At 51.4% G+C, this 26,325-nt stretch overlaps 2 protein-coding genes across 12 annotated transcripts in view; both read left to right on the top strand.

Annotated features, from left to right (window-relative positions):
* Vav2 (vav guanine nucleotide exchange factor 2) overlaps window positions 1-4,839 on the top strand; it is a 169,363-nt gene extending 164,524 nt beyond the window's left edge. For 4 of the 5 annotated variants that reach the window (NM_001106563.2, XM_006233761.3, XM_063283478.1 and 1 more), the window contains 2 exons: window positions 301-455; window positions 2,710-4,839. In NM_001106563.2, the coding sequence (NP_001100033.2) occupies window positions 301-455; window positions 2,710-2,757 (203 nt within the window). In that variant the 3' untranslated portion in view covers window positions 2,758-4,839. Of the gene's footprint in view, window positions 1-300; window positions 456-2,709 lie in introns of those variants that run through there. The other variant, XR_010064602.1, reaches the window with a different exon arrangement.
* Window positions 4,840-14,183: 9,344 nt separating this feature from the next.
* Sardh (sarcosine dehydrogenase) overlaps window positions 14,184-26,325 on the top strand; it is a 64,789-nt gene continuing 52,647 nt past the window's right edge. Inside the window, exons 1-7 of one of the 7 annotated variants that reach the window (XM_006233733.5) lie at window positions 14,184-14,291; window positions 16,026-16,068; window positions 18,415-18,769; window positions 20,026-20,204; window positions 21,242-21,421; window positions 24,770-24,893; window positions 25,041-25,141. In XM_006233733.5, the coding sequence (XP_006233795.1) occupies window positions 18,436-18,769; window positions 20,026-20,204; window positions 21,242-21,421; window positions 24,770-24,893; window positions 25,041-25,141 (918 nt within the window). In that variant the 5' untranslated portion in view covers window positions 14,184-14,291; window positions 16,026-16,068; window positions 18,415-18,435. The other 6 variants (XM_063282992.1, XM_006233731.5, XM_039104090.2 and 3 more) reach the window with 6 other exon arrangements.

Genomic DNA, 26,325 nt, shown 5'->3' with positions numbered 1-26,325 from the left:
GAACCAGTTCACTGGGTTTCCAGTCTACTTTGGGGAATCTGGGATGGGGGATGGTCAAGGCATGGGTGCCTGCTCTGTTTACCAGTGGCTTGCTTGTTGCTTGTGATTTCAGCCCAGGATTGGTGCATGCATAACCGTGTCATATGCCTCAGCTGGAGGCTAGTGTCCCTCCAGAGACCTTTCCTAGCTCTGGGCATAAAGCCCTACTCTAGGCAGGGGCCCAGCTCAGCCTGAGGGCCTCTAGCCCTGGCTGATCAGCTCCTACAGATCTCTGACGTCTCACCCTGTCTTCCCCAACAGTGTTCACACCGCGGGTCATCGGCACAGCCGTGGCCAGGTACAACTTTGCTGCACGAGACATGCGGGAGCTGTCGCTGCGGGAAGGTGATGTGGTGAAGATCTACAGCCGGATCGGTGGGGACCAGGGCTGGTGGAAGGGCGAGACGAACGGGCGGGTGAGTGGCCTGCCTGGCTTGAGGGCTTTGTTTGGAGGCCCAGAGCTGGCTTTACTGAGAAGTCAAGGAGGAAGCCTTCGGTTCTGACACAGTCGGACTCAACTAGCTCTTCTTCAGCCTCAGCTCTGCTCAGCCATGATCTAGGCATACTGTCTGAGATTTCCCTGGTGTCATGGATGGGGATGAGGATGGAGAATTGGGTTTCTTAATGTCCCCTAGCTACCCTGGTCAGGTCACAGTCCAGTCCCACAGACCTTTTCCTCTGCCTTTGTGGGGCAGGTTTTATATGCAGTCATCTGGTCACTTGTAGGTAAGGAAGCACAGAGACCCACCTGTCAGGTCCTACCTAACCCATCCCCTTCCTCCTGTTTCTGGTGACTACCGTGTGGCTTCCTCAGACTCTTCCCCAGAGATTCTGCCAAAAGCCCCCTCTGTCCCAGAACTCATATAGATCCACGGGCTTTGACCCAGGTCTCTGAGCAACTTTTTGAAAAGGCAAAGAGCTCCAGGTGCCACCAGCAGGACAAACTGGATTTTCCTGGAGCTGCCAGACACCCATAGTCAGGTGCATTTGCCTGCAGAGGGCCAGACAGCCTTGTCTCCCTGCCGAGCATTCTATAACTGGTAGCAGGAACCGTTCTGTTATCTCGGCATCTGTGTTACAGGCCCCAAATGTGTTTGTTTATACCCAGCTGACCTTCAAAGGAGTGAAGGCTACTAAGTCTTAGCAGCAACTTTGAGGACTGAACCCTGGCCCGGAAGTGGGCCAGTGCAGGGGGAAAAGCTGGGACTGTAATTCGGTTACTTGCTTGGTCCCTCACCAGGTCCAGGCAATTCCATAGCACAGTCTGAAAATGAGTTTGTCTACTGACAGAGGTGACAGCATCTTTCCTTGAACAGGTGCTTTGCTTACCCCCCCCACCCCCACTTTCCTGTTACTATTGACCTTTCTCTTTCCTTGTACTTAAACTGGGTTTCCTATAACCAGTTGGAATTTTTAAAGTGAGTCTAATGTGGCAGTCTTTGCCCTTTAGTAGGCATTTGTAGTCCACTTATATTTAGTATAAATTTTGGGCTATTCCTTTGTAAGTCTAACATTTGTTTACTGTTGGTCAGTTCCTCTCCTCTCCTTTCTGGGTAACTTTTAGGTTAGCCAGTATTTTTTTCTGTCTACCCCGATTCCCCTCCTCATGATTGATTTGTTAGCTCTCTACTCTTCTACCATGGTTTCTGGTGGTTACGGACGCACTATTCGGAGTCCCTTTAGGGAGTGGTGTTTACGACTGAGACAGTGTGAGGACCACACAGCCTTGAATTATAAATCATTTTCCTCCCAGTGTTTGTACAGGTGTTGTCATTACCTTCTATATTTTTTATCATTTGAGAGTAATTGCCCACGTGATCTCTCTCTACTCCTTAATATTTCCTGGAGTCAATGCTTGACATAATAAAGTTATCCAATCTGTAATGTATTTTCAGATTTCACCCATTTTGGTCAATTATGTTTCTTCTAACTGCTGTTTACTGGATGCATGATCAGCATCCTAATTGGAGTGTTCCTCGGTTTCTCTCTGTCACATGTGATCAGGAACATTTCACGAAGGGGAGACCCTTGTTTTTATCCCGTTGTTGGGGTTGACGTTTCTTCACGTTTAGACGGAGACCATAGCTTTATGTTGTCATACGCAGGAGGATGTCATTCCTTAGTGTGGCAGCATCTGTTCCATTTCATTATGTTGCTGTGGTAAACCACCCTGACCAAAGCAACTGAGAGGAGGAAGTGGTTTATTTTTATCTCATCTGGGCCATAGGTCATTGATGGAAGTTGGGGCAGGAACAAGAAAGCAGACACCATGGAGGGCTGCTGCATGCTGGCTCTCTCAGGATCATGCATGGTTGGTTTTGTTGTTGCCTAGGAGATGGTGCTGCCTATCCCAAGCCGGACCCTCCTCCATTAATTAACAACCTAGACAAGTCCCCCAGACCTGTCAGGCTGAAGGGTGACCCCTTAACCAAGGGCTAGGTGGTGTGTCAGGAGTCACGGGAAGACGTGATTTCCTCAGCCTGACACTTTCTCTTTGGGAGATCATAAGCTAGATTTCCCAGCCTCTCTTCAAGGCTTGGTGAGGCCTGGTTGAGATCTCTGTTATTTAGGTCTCATCTCTCAAGCCCCCCTCCTGGGCCTGCCCTGACACACACTCCCTTGCTATGTGCACACACACGCAGACATACGTGTCCCTGCCGTCTCTTTCAGATCGGTTGGTTTCCTTCGACGTACGTGGAAGAGGAAGGCATCCAGTGAGGGCGAGACCTGGACAGAACCCACAGATGCTCTTGGGAGTCTCCCCAGCTCTGAAGTCCGCCTCTGGCTTCTCCGTAGCTCTGGGAACTGCCTGCTAAGCCTGCAGCTGTTATGGCCCCTAGGGATGGGGAGGGTGTCCCACCATCACCTGCCCTAGGTGGCCTGTGCCTGGGTACATTCCTTGTACATAGAGGAGATCCGTGCTGGCCACACCCAGAGCACCAAGGATGGGGAGCTCAGGCCATATGGCCAAGCATGTGTGGATGACAGCAAAGGTCAGAAGCTACTGCCTGCCCCTCTGGTTTAGATGGTTGCTCAGGAGCCCAGACTTCGACTCATGGTGTGCCAGGGAGGGCTGGGGACAACAGGGGGTCCCTTCCCAGGCCCATCTGCTGCCCCACACTGATCTGCCTGTCTTTTCTGCTGCTCTCTAGAGTGTGTGTCAGGTTTTGGGAGGCAGGCAGGACCAGAGCCAAGCTGTGCTGTAGCACACTCCAGGCCCAGCTGGGAGAGAGCTTGCACAGGGGCCGCTGGATCACGCTAGCTCTGGAGATTTCCCTGGCTGCCTCCCTTCCTGACACAGCAGGGTCCTGCTGCGTGCTAACTGGGCAGGCCCCTCCCTCATGAGGGACCTTCGGACCGATGACATTGCTGACCCATCCCCAGCCCACCCAGTCAGTGGTACTGCTCTTTGCTTGTTGAAGCCCCTTTCCTGAGCCAGGAAACAGGTCTTTTCTGCCCTGCTGCCAGGGGGGACACATCTGTGAACCTCGAAGAGCAGGGTAGAAAACCAGGTTCCCCTCCCTGCTCGCTGTCTCTTTTCTCTCCGGGAGGCACTCTTGGGTCTTCTGCACTCTAAACCATGCTCACTAGGAGTCTGCTGGCCTTTGCACTAGATGTTAGTTTGAGCCCTTGTCTGGTATCCCACAAGGATTCCTGCAACCCACACACTGGGCTTATGGCCAGCTCAAAATAAGTGCTCTTGGGGGTCTCTGCCCTTTCACTTCTTCTCCTGGTGCTTCCTGGCCTTTGACCTCTGCTTGCTTGGCCAACCCTCTTTTCACCCGGTGGAGTTCTGAGTGGAAGCTTATGTGAAGACACACACACAGACTCTTGGGCCCTTTCTCCCCTCATCCAGCTGCCCATTCCTGGATGAGTAGGAGCCAAGGTTAGGGACACTGTCCCACTGTCCCACTGTCCCCAACGGAGTGGATAATGCACTACTTGCTCCTGGGGACACTTTCCAGAGTTGGCTTATGTCCTCCAGCTTGGTGTCCACATATAACATGCTAGGATGTTAGGGGAGGCAGAGAGGGATTCGGAGAAGGGGAGCAGCAGGAAGAGAGAGACCTTGGAAAGCCTCAGCTATGAGAAACTGGGAGTGAAGGGTTTGGAGAGGGCCGGGGCGCGGGCCACCTACACTGCTCCTTGGCCCAGCCTGCCCAGTGCAAGTGCAGACCTTGGGGAGGGCTCTGTCGGCAGGAGCCATACGAACGCCCTCACGTCAGTCACGACACCCTGTGCTTTAGGTTTTGTTTCGTTTGTTTGTTTTTCTGTTGTAGCTTTTTTTCCTTTTTTGTCCTGTTACATTTTGTTTTGCCTGTTCGTATCTTAGAAGGGGGGAAAGTTGTAATTATTTCATCTAAATCTCCCATTATATATCTGTGAATAAGAGATTCTATGATAGCAGAAGGATGTATATTTTAGCTTGTCATGACGTGTCATGATAACGAAGGACACTGAGAAAGAGGATAGTCCAGAGCCCCGTTCTTGTGAATGTTTTGTGTTTGTTTTGACATGTGTGTTTGGTTTGGGTTTTTTTGTTTTTGTTGTTTTTGAGCTGCACTGAGCAGGGTGCTGGGCAGGCTGGGGCATGGGCACCTCTGCAGGAGACTGGACACCGACTAAGGACTGGGGGCCTGAGATCAGCTGTGAACATTTGCAGCACAATGCATGCAAGTCAGGGATGTGGGGGTCCCACAGCCAGCAGCACCCCCTGATGGAACAACTGTACATTTGCCAATGGGTTTTCCCCACAAGACTACGGTTTTTACTACAAATAAACTTACGTTCTATTCTGCAGCGGTGGCTAAGCCTTCTGTGCCTGGGAGGGAGCAGGCGACGTCCTCAGTCCATCAGGGTTTGTCCTACTCAAAGCCTGGCTGCCAGGTGGTCACCTCTGCCTGGCAGAGTCCACCAGGCAGCCTTAGAGCAAGAGCCACAGTCTTCAGAGATTCAAACCCAGCACTTTTTCCTCTAGAATGAGTCCTGTGTTGTTTGATGAAGAAAACCTGACTCATCAGGTGTTGGTTGTCCTCACCCCCATCTACAGAAAAAGCAGCCCATACCTCAGGATCCCAGGCTCCACTCTCCCCACCGCCCACCCCACCACCACCACCCCCAGTCTCTTGTCCTTACCACACTTCCCTCTTCATGGTTACCTTGCCCCCTAGTGTGGCTCCAATGGTCTAACTAGAAGGGAGCAGAGGACCCATCATCTCTGTAGCCAGGGCCTTGTTGCAGGGCCACCCTTGGCAACAGTTTTGCCTGGACGTGCACAGAGTAAGATAGGCACATGCTCACCTATAGGATGTGGGGTCCGGTTACTGAGGAGATGGAGCGAGGGCACAGGAGTGGGCAACCAAACGCCCTTGGCACATGCACACCTGAGTTCCTGTGAGTGCTGTGAGACCGGGAGGCACCTGGCTGGTGTGGAGTCTTGTTATGATGTGGCTATGGTTGCACCACTGAGAGTAGAGGAGGCCACGCTATCCCATCTCAGCCCTGGGACTCCGAGTGTCAGGGCCTATGATTACACTCCTTATGCGCCCAGGCCAGAGACGGGTGAAGATTGATGCCCGCCCATCTTTATCCAGTCCACACGGTGTGGCGGTCACCCTGTGAATGCTCACACCCTCGTCCTGACATACCTCCCCAACAGCTGGGCGTTTGGACATGTTCTCACCGGCCTGGGATGCCACTCAAGTCTGTAGACTTTGTAACCAGAAGCAATCAGGGAATGGAGGGCCGAGGGACCCTGGGGACCTCAGTCACTCACCAACCAGCTCCTACTGGTTGTGTCCAGGCCTTGCTACCCTTGCCTCTTCTGGGTCTCTTCTTTCTGCCTTGGTGGCTTAAATTCCCACCATGCCCCCAGGTAGTTTTTCTGAAGATTCCCTCCTTGACTTGCAGTGGGAGCCTCTTGCTGTGGCCTCCAGTGCCCTTTTCCTTGGCATACTCCTCCTTCCCTCGAGAGGACCCTCAGATTGGATTAGGATTTGGTGAGGATCCTTGTTAACTTTGCCTCTTATAAGATTCTCCCTGGAAACCCAGAGGTGCCCTGGGTACTGGAGCTCATGAGCTTCTGTTACCCATCACCAGCCCTATCCGAGTGTGAGGGTTTCCTGGTTACCTGTAGGAGAGAAGGCAGGCCCAACCTGGTGGCTGTCCTACGTGGCACACTGGGCTTCTCAAGAAGAAGTCCAGCACACCATGCTCCTGCAGTCAGAACACTGATTCCGATGTAGCAGGAGTAGCCAGTAGCTGACCTGTGGACCAGGCTGCACACTCCGTGTCTCCTTCAGTGTATTCTGTACAGAGACCCCGGGTACGAGCAGAGCACTCAGTCTCCAATTGGAGGTGGTGTGCTAACCAGCCACAGTCCGTAGGCTTTCCTCTGCGTGAGTGGTTGCTCACGTGCAATAAAGCAAACTCGGTTCCTGAAACCGTCTGTGGAGTGGTTTATCTCTGCTCTTTACTGTCCCGTGGGCTGCTGCTGTCTTGTCAGGAAGCTGCCCACTGTACTTTCACTGGGTGATGTACTCTAGGCCGGCAGAGCCCAGCCTCCCTGTTGGGAAGTTTTATGTCAGTTGACACAAACCACAGTCGTTCTGGTAGTGGGAACCTCAGTTGAGGAAATTCCCTCATCAGATCGGCCTGTGGCAAGTCTGTGGTGTGTTCTCTTGATCCATGAGTGGTGCGGAGGCGCCTGGCTCCCTGCAGGTGCTTTCACTGTAAGCTGCTGGTCCTGACTGCATGTGAGCCAGCCATTGAGCAGCATCCCTCATGGCCTCTAGTTCCTGCCCTGACTCCCCTCAGCGATGAACTGTGCAGAAATAAACCCTTTCCTCTCTAAGCTGCTTCTGTCTTTCATGGTGTCTTATCACAGCAATATGTCAAAGACTAGCTTCGACATCACAGGGCAAACCAAGGTGGGGAGTATTGATCGTCTGACAGACTTTTCTCTGAGGGAATGGAGCTTGATTCACTGAGATCAGCAAATAGTTCCTTGAGACTGGCAGGGTAAAAATGGAGGGAAAAATCAACCTCTCTCCCCCGCCACCGTCCAATGAGCAAACTCCAACAACTTCACACGTACATGCTACACACAGACATATGAACATACATGCATACCCATACAAACATTTGTCGGATGAGCAAAGCTCCAATGACTTTTATTTCTTCTCCCACAGTTTGTATCCCAGCAGAAATCTTTCAAGCAGCACAGAAATCACAATGTGGTTACATTTCTACTTTTCGCTAAAGTGATCAGTGATTATGAAAAACATGTTCCCCAGTACCCTCGTGTGAATAGACATGATGCAGTACAAGTTAAAAAACATTCCCAATAACCCACATGCATTTGTAACTAAGCAACTTGTTATAGATTAACAAAACGTAAGCAAGCAAGGTAATTTTCTGGCAGGCTCTAATTTGTGGTTACAAAGAAAGGGTTAGTGATTTTATTATTTATCTTAAAAGTTAGCCTTATTAAAGAAATCACAAACCAGTCATTTCTACTTTAGATCCTCAGGGCGCACGCCTACTCACTAACAGTTTTTTTTACTAAATCCTTTCAGGAAGCTGAGGGCAAAGGGGGATATAAGCGACTAATCATGACCTTGATCACTAGCCCAGCTTTAGCAAGGAAGGCTGGCCAATTGATACTAGTCAGGACGCCATTGTTCTTGTTCCCTGACCTTTAAAAAATCCCTCGTTCAACAATCAGGTGTACCTTTCTGAACTCTGAATTGTTCCCTCAGATTTTCTACGTCAAAGCCATTAGGAAACACACTTGAACCTAACTTCACTATCAATTTATTCCTCTAAATTCTCTCTGGGAGGAGGGTGGTGTTCTCGCTAATGATTTACATTTCTGAGCATGGCGGATGCATCATTAGCTGGCTGCCGCAGCCACGCTAGAAGAAGCGCAGTCATTGTTGTGTCAGTAATACTGCCCAGCAAGGGGCCGGAAGCCCCTTAGAGTTCTCTTGCAACTCTGCAGGGATGTGGTGACCGAGGGCAGTAGGCAGAGTGAAACTTCCTAACAGCATGAAGCCCTCAGGGCTTTGCCTCTCCAGGTGGCTGTGCTGACTGGTGGGCCTCACTCACCCCACGACTTCTAAAGCTGTTTTGCTGTTCCTCACGTGGCCCCAGCACATTCCACCTTCACCTCTGTTAAATGAAGCAAATGAAAGCTCACTCACTGCTTTTCTAACCGAGGCAGCCCTCACTGTAACACACCGTCTACTCTTAATTCTAACTATTATATCTTTCTGGCAACACAACTCTAACTTCCTAAAACGAAGTCAGGCGTTCTGTAAAGTCGTTCACTCATATCAACAAGATTATTTTATTAAAGTTCATCTTCACATTGATCTGCAGGGAAATTGTCGAGTGGAGTGGGCTGTCTCCCAAGAGGCAATCACACCATACTGTGGGCAGTAAGGGTCTCCCCATGCTCAGCCATACCATGCTCCATGTATGAAACATATCAATGACAGACTTGGAAAGGAACAGCAGCAGCAAGAAGCCATCCAGAGACAACCCCACCAGGGCTGTGCCTCGCCGAGGCAGCTGTGCAAACCAGCAGTCCATCTCCAGAAAGCTCACCTGCCCACCACGGTTCTTCCTGCACGGCATCCAGCACCTCTCCCTTTTAAATTAGCTGAGGTGTGTGCGATTCTCTCTGGGCAGAACATATAAAGCGGCCACCTCTGAGAGTTCAGCTGTGTCCGATGAACATACAGCCCTTAACAGAGTCAGGGCCCTCATCCGAGTATCCAGCCACTCCGTACCTCCTATGTTGTATGCAATCCTGTCCTAGTCATGTATGGTCTTGTATGCAGTCCTGTCCTGGTCATGTATGGTCTTAAGGAACTGGAGAGACTAGTCTTGGTCTAGACTAGACTAGACTGGTCTTGATCAGCTAGAGAGACTAGGGAAGGAGGGGTCAATGTGTGTGTATAGGAAAGCCGAGTCTCTGCTCGGGGAAGACTTTACAGTGCAACTTTTTTTTTTTTTTTTTGTGGGGAGCACCCACCTACCTTCCTCTGTAAGGAATTTACAGTAAATTTAGGTTCCCCAACTTCGGCAGCTTTGGACCTGGGTTTGTCATTGGGACTTCACTGGAAGACGTTTATGTCTCTCCGAGGAAGGAATCTGAGCAACAAATGTATTCGTTGTGAAGTGCACAGGCCAAGGTGGCTGTGTCTCCCTGAGACAGGCTCTGCCCCGGGCAGGGAGGTAACAGTTAGGCAGGCCTCTCTTTAAGAGAAGACCTTGCAGTGTCTCAACCCTGGTTAGTGTCCTGCCCTCACGCACAACTCGATGTCTTTTCATTCTGGTCCTTTTATGTGTCCTAACAAAATTAAACCCATGTTTACATGGGGGAGCTCTGTGGAGCAGTACTCACCCGGGTCTGGTACTACCCCATGTCTTCTCACCTGCTTTCCTGACAGTGGTGCGCATGGATGTAATGAGAGCCCCTCCCTGAGCCCCAGCTCCACACAAAGGCCAGTCTGGTCAGTTGAGATCATGGTTTGCTTGAGAAGGGCCACAGACAACCCAGCGGACAAGAACAACACTACTGACTGCAAGGTCCAGCCTCTTCTAACCAGAAAGCTGTGCTGCAGGAGTACCCTTGGTTCTCTCACCATGGCCCTCACCTTTCTCTGACTACCTTTCGATTCAAACCAGGGAGGAGAGTCCATTTTTATTTTTTAAAATCCAGCTGTTCTTGTGGGGAGGACAGGCCTTAGGTTGAGCAGGCCCAGCCTTTTGGGCCTGATGTTTTGTGGAAGGGGCAAGCCTCGTTTCTAAGCCCTAGGTTCTTATTGTACACACCCACCTTTCTTCATCTCCTTGATGGGTTGACTGTATTCATTAGAAAAGCCATAAGTCAATGTGATTTCAGGTTTCAGACATGTGACAAAAACAGGTTGAACGGGAGATGGCAGGCCTACAGTTCTACTCATCAGCCTGTGTGGGGAACTGTTTCCACCAAGTACAGAAGATCTCAGCCAAAGACCACACTTAAATATGGGCGTAGTGGACATGACTTGGTGCCACAGAGGCACTGAACGCAGATGCATGGGAAAAAGCTCGCTGGACAGGTGTCCACAGGAGCTGGTGCTGTGTAACCAGCTAGATCCTCAGGACTGTGCCCCAAGCTATAAAGAAGTCTTAGAGGGGACAGAAGAAACTGCTCAGACTGGTTCACAGAGCTGTGTCCTCAGCACCCATAGTCAGCAATGGCTTGTCCTTCCCACTGCGGCTTTGAACTTGGCTGTAGTGGGAGGATTCACACCGTGGAGACAGCATCAGGTAAGAGTATGAAGCAGGCAGCAGGCCTCACCTCCCACTGGATTCAGAAGTTCGTTACTAAGTGTGAACCAATAGGTGGTACTAAGCCAAGACCATAGTACATGCCACGCCATAGCCTGGAATGTATACAGTGTAACAGGCAGAATTAGGTGTGCTGGACGAACTTCCAGTGGTCCAGGGGTCGGTTGACTCTTCTTTCCCTCCAACTGACTTGTTGAGCTGAGGGAGATGAACACTGAGGTGGGCTCCCTGCTTCTCACAACAGGGTCCCTGCTTTTTCCTCTCCCCTCCCATTAGCCCTTTCTCTGCCTTGCTTGGTGTTCTTCCTTGAGGCGGTGGTTGGTCCCGAGTGTCTGCAGGACGGTATGGAGCCCAGGCTGACAGTCCAGTGGAAGGTCACCCCAGCCTGTCTACCCATGGCCCCATTCCCAACAGGCTCCCCCGACCTCTCTCTTAGGGTGTAGAACTCACGAATAACCACCAGGGGGCAGTATTTCCTGCCAAGTGTCCTCAGGAAGGGGAGACCAGAGCCCCAATTCTTGGTGCTTCTGCCCTTTTCTAGGAACCTGGGGGCATAGGAACCTAGTTAGAGAAAGGTCTACAGTGCTGTGCTCTTCCCTGACTGTGTGGTACAATTCCCTGACTGCCTGGGCCCCAAGGGATGTTCCTCAGAGGCAGCCCCAGAGCCCCGGAAAACACCTGAGAGGGCACAGCTTCCAAGGCTAGTGGAAACTATAACAGGACAACATGATGGGTGGGCACCTTCCTAGCCAGGGTTACTATAGCTTCGATGAAACACCATGACCAAAGAAACTTGGGGAGGAAAAGGGTTTATTTTGCTTATTGTTCCACAGTTCATCATCAAAGGAATTCAAGCATGGCAGGAACCCAGAGGTGGGGGTTGATGCAGTGCCAAGAAGTCAGAAGTCTTCAGTCCTCTAGGAGGTACAGTTCTCACACCCACTGGCCATCCAGGAGGATGCTCTAGAAGGAGCTTCAGCTGTCCTGGGGGAGTTAACACTTGCTCCTTGGGAAGATCCTGACTTACCTGGAATCCTTTTTATCTGACAGGGTCTCATGGACCTGGAGCTCAGCCGACTGGCTAACAAGCTCCTGTTGTCACCTCACAGTGCTGGGACCACAAGCATGTACCATGGTGCTTGGTCTTTATGTTTAAAAGACTTTGGGGATCAAACTTCAGGGCTTGGACTGGAACTACAAACATGAGTCACTTGCCTGGCTTTTTCAAAACATGGCACCCTAGAGCTGTGTCCTGCCTCTCAGTTTTCTACAATGACAGAAGCCATTCCTATCTCTAAGAGGTCACGGGTACAGCTGCCTGCTGAGGGTCCTCTATCACTGCTCCACACCAGCACTGCTCAGACTGGAGCTGAGCACTCAGGCTCCTGTGCACCCTTTCTTTGTCAAGTCCAAGGTCCGTTTCTCCAAATTCCAAAAGCCAGAAGGGATAAATGGCTATCTTGGTGCTCATTAGCATATCAAAGTACATGCCGGCCTCCAGGCTCCCTGAATGTCACAAGTTTCTGTTACACACTTCAAAGTGTAATGATGTAACATTTCCTGACTCTTCCCACCTCCTCTCCTCCCCTTAACTCCCTCCGTGCTCCTGCTTCCCTCCCTAGCTATTCATTCTCCTTATAACCCTGCTATCCCTCCTGTCTTCCTCCCACCCACTTTGTGCTCCTCTCATGGCCAAGTTCCATCTACTGTCCATATTCAAGTTACTTCTTTCTCTCTCTGCTCTGGACTGACACAGTTACCTCTGGCTGTTCTCTCTCCAATAGCTACAGTAAAACCGCAGAGCAGTCTTGTTGTCAGTTTATCCATTCCTCTGGGTGGGTCAGAGGGAAGGCCGGCCCACAAAGTTGCTCTTCTGCCTGTCTTGTTGCTAGTGTCCTCTTTGCAGGGCCACAGGTGGAGCTTGGCAGAAGACCCTCCCTCCACTACCTAGGGACTTCTACCCTGTTAGGGGTAGTCTGCAACCCTTCTGCCCTGCAAGGCTGATCAGCAGTTGGGAGCCAGCTAGGTTAGAAGGGAGTCTCAGGGTGTTGAGGGCAGGGGAGGCCAGTCGGCCTCAATCCTTGTTGAGTTTGTACATCTGGGAAAGGCCGAGGCCTGGAGATAATCCCCCTCCCCTACCCTGGAGATTGGAATCAACCATGACCCTGCTTGTAGTGTGCTCCCTTCGTAGTGTTCTACAGTGTCAGCTCCAAAGGAAACTCAATCCCCCAAACTCCAAAAGGCAGTCCAAATGTCCAGAAACGAGCTCAACCTGGGGTACAGGATGATTTCTGGTGGTGGAGTCCAGGAGTCTTGTGGTCAGATAAAAGCCAACATTGCTCAGGTATTTGTGAAACGGCTTCCCACATACCAAAAGAGGCCCTTTCCCTTCTCTCTGGCAGAAGGCACATATGGTTCTCCCGTTAACATGCGCTGTGCTATCAAGGTCCGGCTAGCCTTTAGGCTCTCTCAGCCCCTACTCGCAAGTACTTATACATTTCAAAGCCCTCCCTCTCCAGCTCACAGCTCCCTTTCTCCCAGATACCCATTCTTCTTATAACCCTCAAGATTCTCTCCATCCCCTTTCTATCCTCAGAGCTGCTTTTTTTTTCTAAACCATGCCCCTCCTATACACTAAGAGAGTCAAAATACTCAGGAAGTTCTAAGAATGCTGTAAAATGGCTGGGTGGTATGATGGCTATGCCCAGTTGCCAACTTGACTACATCTGGAAGGAACTATAATCCAGAAATGGAGGGCACACCCGTGATCCAGATTTTTTTTTTTAAGATTTATTTATTTTATTTACATGAGAACACTGTCACTGTCTTCAGACACACCAGAAGAGGGCATCAGATCTCATTCCAGATGATTGTGAGCCACCATGTTGTTTCTGGGATTTGAACTCAGGACCTCCAGAAAAGCAGTCAGTGCTCTTAACCACTGAACCATCTCTCCAGCCCCATGATCCAGATCTTGAGGCTGGAAGACACAGGCTTTTGACTCAGCTCTTGAGGCATGACAAGCTTAGGCCCAGGCAAGGTGGTACTCACCTTTAATCCCAGGAGACAGAAGCTGAGTGCTGAGTTCAGGGCCAGCCTTGGACAGAACAAGCTCCACAGAAAGAACAGCTTAGGTGTAGGGTGGTGGTGCACACCTTTACTCTGGGCCACACCTTCTGCTGGAGGACTTTAGGACACTGGAAGAAGGAAGGCTCACTCTTCTCCGCCTGCTTGCATTTACTTGACAGCATGTCTGTTGGAACCTGCTTCTTCAGGATTCCAGCGTAGACAGAAGACCAGCTGAAGCACTTAGCCTTGTGGGGCCGAGCTAGAGTCTTGAATTCCCCATTCACAGCTGCCCGCTGTTGGTTAGTTGGACTGCAGACTGCATTCCTGTAATTTCCCTTAATATATAGAGACATTCCATAAGTTCTGTGACTCTAGTCTAATACAGGTGGGGTAAGGTGGAGTGGGATTGTGGGGGTGGTGTGAAGGGGGTGGGGTGGGGTAGGGTTGGACCACAGTTCTGCCTGGGTGGCAGGAGAGATGAGGAGAGTAGCCTACATCCATGCAAGTGTCAACAGGACCTTGCCCTTTAGTCCCTGGTTATGAGCCGTACCCTTCAGCACTCATGGACACAACCTCCCACCTCTCCTTGACTTGCACAGGGTAACATGCTGGGGTCAACAACTCCTACAGTGCTGGCCAGCCACCGATCCCAGCCTCCAGCCACCACCCCTGTCCAAAGTCCAGGAGACTATGCAACTGTTCGAGTTAGCCTGGCCCAGCCACTGCCCCAGGGCTATATTAACCAGGTGTCTTTCCGTCACGCACCACAGAGGCTGGGACTCAGAGGAAGACTTAGGCAATGTGTTTATCCCCTTCTCTCTAATCCGCTTGTCAGTCTGGTGAGCAGATCCTGACTTCAGTTTTGTTTGGGTTTGTTGGGACAGGCTACATCTGGACGGACAGGGAGCTCTGTCCCTTATCTCAGGATCCCACATTGTCCCGGAGAAGTCTCATGCTGGTGGGGACAGTAACCAACCAGCCTTAGGGCAGACATCGAGACCTATGGCAACAGGGTTAGCCAGCGTCTCTGCTACCCTCTTCTGAAATGAGCAGCTCCATAGGCAGCCATCAAGGGGCCTCTCCCCTCCATCTTTGTTTTCTGTTTCACAAGCCCCTGAACGCCAGACCAGGGTCTTAGGTATCTCTGGGTTCCCAAGAGCTAATTTGTATGCAGTAGGGTCTCAATAAATGTACGTGAGAGACAAGCTGGCAGCAAGGCGGAGAGATGGACAGCTCCACGCAAGTACAAGTATCTAGTTGTGACTTTGGACAGGGGTGGTGGCTAGAGTCTGGGACCAGTGGCTGGCCACCCCATCCCTTCCTGATCGGGTGCTGCTACGTGCTTAGTAGGACTGCCTATGAAATCTGTCTTTCTGCTCCTGCTGGGTACCAGGGACCATCTGGTACCAGTACCTACTCTGATTTTTGGACATCCAGAGGCTTTAAAACATACTGGTTCTTCTTGGATTCACTCAGGACATCTACTCATGCCAGGAATGGGCACACTGTCCTGGATACAGGCAGACTGTGGGCAGCTGCCTGACTTCCTCCATGGCCTGTCTGGTCCCAGGAGTGAGCAAGCTGGGGTTGGAAACACAGACGAGTGCCAAGATGATCTCACCAGGGGCTTCAGTTCAAGGCGGGATAGTTCTACCCACGAAGCCAACTATAGATTGAGCTGGCTTGGGGGAAGGGGAACCAAGGTAGGGAAGGTAGGGAAGGCAAGATGCCTGGGTCCACAGCAGTTTGGAGATCCCCGGGTTAGAGATGTGGAAGGAAATGTGAGAGCGAGGTCATCCGCAGAGCCGGGCTCCGTCTCACAGCGCTTCTCTGCTGGCCGGCCAGGAGAACTGCCCCCTTGGCAGCTGTCCCAGCTGGGCTGGCCAGGAAGCTGGGGTGGTGGGAGGTGCATTCCTGCCCCGGTTGTAGGCGGGACCAGCAGCAAGGGAGTGGGTGGCCTTTTCAGTTAGACCCAGATGCAGCTTGGGAAACAAGGGAGGGGCAGTGTCCTGACAGCCCCTTCATGGGCAGGTTGGTCGCCAGCTGGGACCTCCCTCTTCTTCTGGTTGAAGGACCATGGACTAGATGGGAAGGCCATGGATAAATGTGGGGGTGTAGGAGGGGGCTCCTTTATGGGAGGGCTCTGCACAGTGCCTTCCCCTCTTGGGTTCCCTTCTACCCCGTTGCTGTCTTAGAAAACAGCCCCGTGTCTGAGGCCTCAGGCCTGTGACTGAGCTCTCATTCCCTGTGTCCTGTGCCCTGGTCCTTGGGAAGCTGAGGGAGAGAGCTGCAGAGGCCAGAGGGCAGGTTAATGAAGCATCTGCTCTGAAGGAGGGGCACGCTGGGGGCCTGGCTGCCCCATCCCCCACCCCTGCCCTGACTAGCTGGGCTGGCAGAGAAGGAGCACGTGGCAGGTCCTCCAGCCAGCAGCATTGGCCTTGGGCACAGTTTGGAGAGGAAGGAGGTTCCTCTGGCAGGTATGCAGTGCCTGGCATGGTGTCCTGAGGTAGAGGCACTGCCTGGACTTGCAGAACCTCGATTGGGTCCATATCATGCTGACTTTTCCTTGCTAGGAATCTCCCAGGAGCTTCTGGAAAATCTAGGACGAAGACTAAGGTATGTATAGATTCCTGCTGAGGGGTTTCCTTCCTGTCTCATTCATGGAAGCCACAGAAAACTTGACAGCTGTCACTGTGGGGATGGGGATGGCTCAAGAGACTGCAGGGTAAGGGGGTCTCGCAGAGTGGGGTGCTGAGGTGGGTGGCTTGGCTCTGACCCACTCCTTCTCCTACTGTGCCAGTGAGGGTTCAGCGTGGACACGGTGCCGCAGTGGGTCCCAAGTCCTCATGCTGGGCGGGACCAGGGGAATATGTGGCTTTCAGATCACCGTGGGGTTTGTTCAGTGCAGCCATACAGAGGCCTGTGACCGAAGCTTCCCTTGCCTCAGTCTCTTTCCCTAAAACAGAGATGAGAGTCTCGGGCCTCAGACCAGTCTGTGCGGGTGAGTGACTGCACAGAGCTTGTCACCCACACTGGATTATGGAAGTGACTTTCTCAGTTAACTGGCTACTTGACAACAGTCATCGATACTAAGGAAGCCAGCCCCACTCAGCCAAAGCCTTGGCTTTCCCTGCTAATCCCAGGAACGGCATGAGCAATCCTCTGGAGGAGTCTTCCCCGTGCTGGGCAGGCAGGGGTCCTCTCTCCAGGAGATACTCTGGTCACCATCAGTCCTGGTAGACTTTTTTTGGGTGTGTGTGTGAGGGGGGGGGGGTCGGCTTGAGACAAGGTTTCTCTGTGTAGCCCTGGCTGTCCTGGAACTCTGTAGACCAGGCTGGCCTTGAACTCAGAGATCCGCCTGCCTCTCCCTCCCAAGTGCTGGGATCAAAGGCTGTGCTGTGTCACTAGTTGGTTTCCTGATAAACCCGTATTATTGCATTGATGAATAGGGAGATGGGATGGAGTGGGCTTTCTGAAGGAAGCTCTTGATGGTCCCTTAAGGGTAGCTGGGAGGACTATGGAGGGGACAGAGCAAAATGAGACCCCTTAGGCCAGTACCGAGTCCCCTCTGAAATCCAGAAGCCTGGGGCTGGGTATCTAGACACCTCAGCCTCCACTGGCTTTTATTGGGAACCCCTGAAGGAGAACTAGCTTATGTGGGGTTGGGTGGTACTGTCATGGGGGCTACCCTAGGCTCCTGTCCGGGTCCATTGCCAGCGCCTGTTTGGGGTTTTGGCCTCATTGCCTCCTCCACATGGCTACCCACCTCTGCCTGGATCCCCCTATGTGCAGGTGACCCCACCTATTCCCATCAATGTAGTCTTGGTTCCTCTGGGGCTGCAGTCCTTCTCTCCAGCCCCTGCTCAGCAGCCCTAGGGCCTTTCTCTACCTCGGAGCAGGACATGGCCTTCAAAATATCAGGAAGCTCTGACATGCTCTCACCAGGCCCTGGATGTTCTCATGCTGCCTGTGTCCCTAATGCTCCCGAGAGGACATTCAGTGCCCCTCTAAGGGCTCTTCTGCCTATCCCTCTATCCTCGGGTGCCCTCTCTCTCTGGATAAGCCCTCTTTCTTAGACATCATTTGGAATATCTCCCAGTTATGCCAACCCTACCTTTCTGACACCCACCCCCTACCTAAAGCTCTCTCCCCTGAGGCCAGCTAGAGCCTGCTGAAGAGGGGATGGGGGATGGGGGTGGGGGATGGGGAAGTGAATGAGTGAATGGGGAAATTGGTGAGTACATGAGTAAGTGAATGGGGGTGGGTTAGTGAATGAATGAATGGGAAAGTAGATGAGTGAATGGGGCAGTGAGTGGAGGAGTGAGTGAATGGGGGAGTGAATGAGTGAGTGGGGGTGGGAGTGAGTGGGGGAATGAATAAATGAATGGGGGAGTGAAGAATGAATGAATGAATGGGAAAGTAGATGAGTGAATGGGGCAGTGAGTGGAGGAGTGAGTGAATGGGGGAGTGAATGGAGAGTGGATGAGTGAATGGGGGAGTGAATGAGTGAGTGGGGAGTAGATGAATGAATGAGAAGTAGATGAGTGAGTGGGGGTGGGAGTGAGTGAGTGGGGGAATGAATAAATGAATGGGGGAGTGAATGAATGAATAGTGGAGTAGACAAGTGAATGGGACAGTGAGTGTAGGAGTGAGTGAATGGGGGAGGGAGTGAATGAATGGGGAGTAGATGAGTGAATGAGGGTGGGAGGGAGTAAATGGAGAGTGAATGAATGAATGGTGGAGTAGACAAGTGAATGGGACAGTGAGTGTAGGAGTGAGTGAATGGGGGAGGGAGTGAATGAATGGAGCAGTGGATGAGTGAGTGAACACACATCACAGGGAAGCTGCAGAAGGAGGCCAAGGATGTAGCACGGGAGCCTCAGGTATATGGGCATTCACTTAGCTTAACCCCCACAATGTCTGCACTGCACCCCAACCTGACTCTCTTATTGGCTCCCTAAGGTACAGGAGCCCTAAGTCCCCATGGCTTCACTGAGCCGGGTCCTCCGTGTAGCTGCCACCTGTCCTCGAGGGAGATCTGCTCGCAACCTGGGGCTACAGCCCCTAGCCAGGGAGGCCAGGCCCACCACTGAGAAGAGTGTTCCATACCAGTGCACCCTGAAGGAGGAGGCCCAAGGTGCCTCTGTGGTGCCCCAAGGACCAAGCCAGCCCCTGCCTAGCACAGCCAATGTTGTGGTCATTGGTGGGGGCAGTTTGGGCTGCCAGACTCTGTACCACTTGGCCAAGCTGGGTGTAGGTGGAGTTGTGCTGCTGGAGAGAGAGCGACTGACCTCTGGGACCACCTGGCACACAGCAGGTAGGAGCCTGGGTGCAGGCAGGTAGGGGGGGACACAGCCGGGGGTCAGTCTGAGTGAGGAGTAGAGTTGGAGAGGGAAGACGTATGATGGATGTGGAAGGCCAGCCGGACTTTCCTCTCTGAAGAGCTGTGCTGGGGAGAGGCTGCCCCCTGGGTAGGGGTGAAGCTGCACCCAGGAGTTGTCTGTACTAAGAGCAGAGTCCCTGTTCCCAGACGAAGCCACTAGGTAGAGGCACATCTCCTGGAGGATGGATGGCCCTGTGTAGGAGGGGCTGTACCTTCTGTGGTACTCTCCTGACTCATCCCGTGCATGCCCATTAAGCACCCACAGTTCCATGTCCTCACCGCTTTTACCAGTGGTCCCCTGGAGAGCAGCTGCCGGTCTGATGTGGTGTAAACACTTGCACCTTGGTGACTGTCAAGAGGCCAACATGAGGCGCTCGACTTGGACCCTGGAGAGCTGATACCTAGAGTACACTGCCTCTAAGCTGGAGGTTCTCAACCTGTAGGTTGAGGGCTGGGGATTTGGCTCAGCGGTAGAGCGCTTGCCTAGCAAGCACAAGGCCCTGGGTTCGGTCCCCAGCTCCGGAAAAAAAAAAAAAAATCAACCTGTAGGTTGGAACCTTTTATGGGGCTGAGTATCAGATTTTTTGCATATCGGATATTTATATTATGATTAATAATAGTAGAAAATTACAGTTATAAAGTATCAATGAAATAATTTTGTCATCACAACATGAGGAACTATATTGAAAGGGCTTGTCATTAGGAAGGTTGAGAACCACTGCTTTAAGCCCATCTCCCAAGGTCAGGCCGGCTGGGCTGTCAGGCCTTGCCCCTCCATGACACAGCAGCCTCACTGCTGGCCACTATCCCTCGGCCTCTGCTGTCTTAGGAAGACAGGGATTTCTGGGTCCAGTCAGTTTTCAGTTTCACCATTCACCTGCTCTGTGACTTTGAATTCAACTAGTTGGGGTTTCCCTATGAAATAACTTTTAAAGCCAGGCAGGGTGGCCTAGGCCTAGCACTTGGGAGGCGGAGATTGGAAGATGAAGAATTCAAGTTCATTCTTGGCTACCTAGCAAGTTTGAGGCTAGCCAGGGCACTAGGAGCTGCCCCGGCATAGCCCTAACTCCACCTGTGGCAGGCCGTGTCCCACCTAACCTCCCTGGGCTCCCCACTGTTCCTCACTATTTGCCTGGAAGAGGGGTATGATGCCACCCTGCAGGGACCGATGTTGTCCTTTTCTGGCCCAGGCCTACTGTGGCAGCTGCGGCCCAGCGATGTGGAAGTAGAGCTTCTGGCTCACACACGGCAAGTGGTGAGCCATGATCTGGAAGAGGAGACTGGGCTTCACACAGGCTGGATCCAGAATGGTGGCCTCTTCATCGCCTCCAACCAGCAGCGCCTGGATGAATACAAGAGGCTCATGTCGGTGGGTGCACTCTTGGGGAAAGGTGGGGTGCATACCTTATGGGAGCGCACATGAACGCTGTGCTCCAAGTGGGCGTCCATCAAGGTGAAGGAGGCCCCAGCAGTGAGTACATGCAGCAGTCCTCTGGCACTGGAAGCCGGTGCCTACAGATCTGAGTTCAAACCCTCTTTGCTGGCTGGGCTACCTGGGTGGAGAGCCTGGGCCACGCTCTTCATTCAAAATTCCTGGAGGGGGCTGGGGATGTGGTTTAGTTGGTTGTCCAGTGTGCACAAAGCCCTGGGTTCCACCCCAACTCTGCTCTCAGATTTAGAACTGCTTGGAGTCACTGAGTTTTACCTCTGAGGTAACCTGAAGCTTGGTGTAGTGGGGCATGCCTCTTACCCTGTCCGAAAGATCAGGAGTTTAAGGTCGTCATTGGCTGTACAGTTTCTGGCCAGCCTGGAACACATGAGACCCTGTCTCAAAGAGAAAAATGTCCTTAGAGAATCTCAGTGCTAAGTGGGTGAAAGCCTGTTAAATAGGTCGTCACCTCCATTGGGTTGACTGTCCTTGGTTCAGTTAAATATGGGGGATGGCCTGTTTGGCAGTGCCATCAAGCTAGGAGCATGCTGGTGTTTCTTGGGAAAAATCCAGAATCATCAGACCTAACGTATGAGAGTGTGAGGGGATTGCATTATAACACACTAATAATTTGAAGTTCCTTATTGTCTAAGTTCCTAGCCAAGCGCACAGTTTACTATCCGCTCATTTCTGGGAGTGGGCGTTCAGTCCTCCCATTTCCCTTAGGAAGGGAGGGAGCAGATCCGCCGGAGCAGAGGCTACAGCCTAAGGGGCGTGGCTCCAGACTCTGCCTCTGCACCGGCTCCACCCTCTTCACCTTCTTGAAGGAGATGACCTAAGGGGTCCTCTGGGCACAGAGACCTGCCCAGGCTTCTAGAGGCAGCAGGGGTGGGGGTGTACCTAGGCCTCTGGGTCAGGTGAGTCCCATGAAGACCTGCTTCCCATGTGCTCATGAACTTTCTTCTGGGTTTTTCTAGTTGGGCAAGGCCTACGGTATAGAATCCCATGTGCTGAGCCCTGCAGAGACCAAGGATCTGTATCCGCTGATGAATGTGGACGACCTCTATGGGACCCTGTATGTGCCTCGGGATGGTACCATGGACCCGGCTGGCACCTGCACTACCCTCACCAGAGCAGCAGTGGCTAGGGGAGCTCAGGTACCCATAGCTGCCCACCCACCCCCTTTTCCTACAAACCCTGAGGCCAAAGGACAGACACCATCCTTGGCCTGATATATGTGGTCCTGGGCCAGTTGGGACCTCTCAGCCTTTGGATCCATTGTATTGTCCCGTCCCTTCACAAGGATCCTACTCTGTCACAAAAGAAACCCCCGGATCCCTTCTTATTATTCTGTCTTCTTTTGCCTCAACCTCGCACTTACTGTAGAAAAACTTAAAATGCTAAACCGGAGCTGGGGCTATGGCTCACCGGATAAGAGTGCCTGATGCCCAGGCGTGAGGACCTAGTTTTGTATTTACAACATCCATGTAGTAGGCAGCTGTTGCTGGGATTTCTGTCTGCCAACCCCGTGGAAGCAGTGAGCTCCAGGTTCAGTGAGAGAGTCTGTCTCAGGGGAACAAGGCAGAGAGTGGCAGAGGAAGTCACCGAATGTCCCTCTCTGGTCTCCAAATGTGCTTTCACGCCCCACTTTCGTTTTTGTTGCTGTGATAAAACACTCTGACAAAAAAATAACCTAGGGAAGGAAAGAACTGACTAGTCTTACAACCAGGTTATGGTTTTTATCAAGGTAGAAACTCAAGCAGTTCGCTGCATCACGTCCCACACTCAGAGGAGAGAGAGAGAGAGAGAGAGAATAGATGATTGATAGATAGATGATATGAATGCACCCATGCTATCTGTTTACTTGCCCAGCTATCTTTCTTCAGTCATGTAGTCCAGATTTGGCGTAGGGAGTGGTGCTGCCCACAATGGGCTAGGTCAATTAACAACCAAGTCAATTCTCCATAGACATATCCTTAGGCCAACCTGATCTAGATAATTCCTCAGTTAAGTTTCTTCCAAGGTGATTCTAGGTTTGAATCAAGTTGACATTTAAAGCCAACCAGCACAGTGCATGCACCTGCACCCCTCAACACACACACACACACACACACACACACACACACACACACACACACACACACACTGAGACACCACACATGGCACATGCACACACCACACACAAAAAGACGAAGAGGTATGAAGTTAAAAAGAAGTCCCGCAGGACTGGGCATTTTAGCGTGTTTCTGTTTCCATGAAGGAATAAACAGACACACATCTTATTTTTTTTTAAGATTTATTTATTTATTATATATGAGTACACTGTTGCTGTCTTCAGACACACCAGAAGAGGGTGTCAGATCTCCATTACAGATGGTTGTGAGCCACCATGTGGTTGCTGGGATTTGAACTCAGGACCTCTGGGAGAGCAGTCAGTGCTCTTAACCTCTGAACCATCTCTCCAGCCCCACATCTTATTTTTTTATTGGATAGTTTATGTATTTACATTTCAGATGCTCTCTCCTTTTCTGGTTCCCGTCTCTCATCCCTATTCCCCTGGCTTCTATGAGGATGTTCCCCCTCCCACCCACCCACTCCCTTCACAACACCCTGGCATTCCCTTACACTGGGGAAATGAGCCGTCACAGGACTAAGGGCCTCTCCTCTTATTGATTCCAGACAATGCTATTCTCTGCTACATATGTGGCTGGAGTCATGGATTCCCCCCGTGTGCACTCTTTGGTTGGTGGTTTAGTCCCTGGGAGTTCTGGGGGAGTCTGGTTGGTTGATATTGTTGTTCTTCCTATGGGGTTGCAAACCCCTTAAGTGACTTCAATCCTTTCTCTAACTCCTCCATTGGGTCCCTGTGCTCAGTCTGATGGTTGGTTGTAAACATCCTCATCTGTATTTGTCAGGCTCTGGCAGAGCCTCTCAGGAGACAGCTGTATCAGGCTCCTGTCAGCAAGCACTTCTTGGCTTCAGCGATAGTGACTGGGTTTGGTGGCTGCATATGAGATCCCCAGGTAGGGTCGTTTCTGGTTGGCCTTTCCTTCAGTCTCGGCTCCACTCTTTGTCCCTGTATTTCCTCCCGTGACTATTTTGTTCCCCTTCTAAGAAGGACTGAAGTACCCACGTTTTGGTCTTCCTTCTTCTTGAGCTTCATGTGGTCTGTGAATTATTTCTTGGGTAATTCAAGCTTTGGGGCTAATATCCACTTATCAGTGAGTGCATACCATGTGTGTTCTTTTGTGATTGGGTTACCTCACTCAGGATGATATTTTCTTTTTTTTTTGGTTCTTTTTTTTGGAGCTGGGGACCGAACCCAGGGCCTTGCGCTTCCTAGGCAAGCGCTCTACCACTGAGCTAAATCCCCAGCCCCAGGATGATATTTTCTAGTTCCATCCACTTGCCCAAAAATTTCACAAAGTCATTGTTTTTGATAGCTGAGTAGTACTCCATTGTGTAGATGTACCACATTTTCTGTATCCATTCCTCTGCTGAAGGGCATCTGGGTTCTTTCCAGCTTCTGGCTATTATAAATAAGGCTGCTATGAACATGGTGGAGCATGTGTCCTTGAATATGTTGGGGCATCTTTTGGGTATATGCCCAAGAGAGGTATAGCTGGAATCTCAGGTAGTACTATGTCCAATTTTCTGAGGAACCTCCAGACTGATTTCCAGAATGGTTGTATCAGTCTGCAATCCCACCAACAATGGAGGAGTGTTCCTCTTTCTCCACATCCTCACCAGCATCTGTTGTCACCTGAGTTTTGATCTTAGCCATTCTGACTGGTGTGAGGTGGGATCTCAGGGTTGTTTTTCCCTGACTTGCATTTCCCTGATGACTAAGGATGTTGAACATTTCTTTAGCTGCTTCAAGGCCATTCAATATTCCTCAGTTGAGAATTCTTTGTTTAGCTTTGTATCCCATTTTTTAGTAGGGTTATTTGTTTCTCTGGAGTCTAACTTCTTGAGGTCTTTGTATATATTGGGTATTAGCCCTCTATCAGATGTAGGATTGGTAAAGATCTTTTCCCAGTCTCTTGCTTGCTGTTTTGTCCTAATGACAGTGTCTTTTGCCTTACAGAAGCTTTGTGATTTTATGAGGTCCCATTTGTCGATTCTTGATCTTAGAGCATAAGCCCTTGGTGTTCTGTTCAGGGAATTTTCCTCTGTGCCTATGACACACATCTTATTAAAAACCAAGGTGATGCATGGGTATTTTTCTATTTTTTCAAATGAACCTTACCTACTAGAAAAGCCATCAGTTCTTTGCTTGTCTGAATGAGTTTTCCCACCCCTGCCACATCTGCACAGATTTTCCAACTAAGGAAGAAAGTGGGCTCTGCTGTTTTGTGACGTGGCTTCTATTTCTCTGGTCAAATGAATCAGGAAGACTTCCTCACAGGAGCAGTATCCTCTGGTCTGATCTAGTGGGTCACGGATGGAGGTCAGGCTGTCCGAGAGCCCCACATGGTTAAGGGTAGTTTTTCCCCCCACCTCAGGTCATTGAAAACTGTGCAGTGACTGGCATCCGTGTGCGGACAGACGACTTTGGAGTGCGGCGGGTGACAGCTGTGGAGACTCAACATGGCTCCATCCAGACACCCTGCGTGGTCAACTGTGCAGGTGGAACGCTGCCCCTCTGACTCCCTCGGCTCGGGTCCCACCCACAAAGGGCGCCTTTCTGGGGCGGGAAGTCAGGATAGGCAGGGATTCTGAGGTGTTCTGTGCCCACTCGGGTAGCAGCTGAGTTACTTTCCACTCTGCCTCCAGGGGTGTGGGCGAGCTCCGTGGGCCGGATGGCTGGAGTGAAGGTCCCGCTGGTGGCCATGCACCATGCCTACGTTGTCACTGAGCGCATTGAGGGGATCCAGGTAAGCAATGGTGGCTGGTGAGACCAGCCCTCAGCCTTAGGCACCGCTTCCGTGCAATGGGGACTTCTGGGTGGTAACAGACGTAACCTGAGTTGACATGGAGAATTTGATGGTGCAGGCTACTTTGGTCACCAGGTTCTGGCTTCTCCTTGATATCTCCCGTCTGGTATCCGGGGTTACTGCCCCCGCTACGGGCAGCCAGCTCAACATCTGGGTCCCGAGTTCAGAGAACTCAAACGTGGAGTCCATCCTTATGACTGGTTCCTGGCACTCGGCACCTCTCGAGAGCCTCTGGTTAGGGATCTTGACCGTGTATACCTGCAGGCACCCAGAGTTATGTGCCTCCTGCTCTCTCCTCTCTTGGTCTACTTGGCCCTTCTTTCCTATGTTGTTGGCTGGTAGTTTTCTAGTGCCTTAACACCGACTCTCCTTCCCCTCACCAATCATCTGAGCACGTTTTTTCCCGCCCTCCTCTTCCGTCAGTCCTTCTACTTATAGTTCTGTATCACAGACTCATACAAAGGAAGTCAGGGCAAGAACCTGGAGCAGGAGCTGAAGCAGAGGCCATGGAGGGGTGCTGCTTACTCTTGCTCCCATGGCTTGCTCAGCCTGCTTTCTTTTTTTCTTTTTCTTTTTCTTTTTTTTTTTTTTGGTTCTTTTTTCGGAGCTGGGGACCGAACCCAGGGCCTTGCGCTTCCTAGGCAAGCGCTCTACCACTGAGCTAAATCCCCAACCCCTCGTCCATCTTCTTATCCACCCATCTTTCCTTTCCTTCTTCTTCATTTCCTTCCCTCCATTCACCCATCCGTGACCCATCCCTCCTCCCCACTCACCTTTTCCTTCCTCTATTCCACCATCATTCAACCACTTGCTAATTCTTCTTTCCAATGGGCATCTAATCCTGTCTCCAGCCAACACTGACTGGAAGGGCTTCATGTTCCAGGCCCTGTTCCAGGTGGTAGAGATAAAACAGAGAGAGACCCATCTTCATCCTGAAGAGAAAAGGGGATCCCACAGACAAGCAAAGAAGCTCAAAGGGGGGGGGGGTTGGGGATTTAGCTCAGTGGTAGAGCGCTTGCCTAGCAAGTGCAAGGCCCTGGGTTCGGTCCCCAGCTCCGGAAAGAAAAAAAAAAAGCTCAAAGGGTTCCCTCCCAGGGTTCTAGGGTTCAGAGACCTGGTGCAGG

Source organism: Rattus norvegicus, chromosome 3 (assembly GCF_036323735.1).
Source record: "Rattus norvegicus strain BN/NHsdMcwi chromosome 3, GRCr8, whole genome shotgun sequence".
In the NCBI taxonomy this organism is placed as follows: domain Eukaryota; kingdom Metazoa; phylum Chordata; class Mammalia; order Rodentia; family Muridae; genus Rattus; species Rattus norvegicus.
This window is presented reverse-complemented; position numbering and strand designations above follow the sequence as displayed.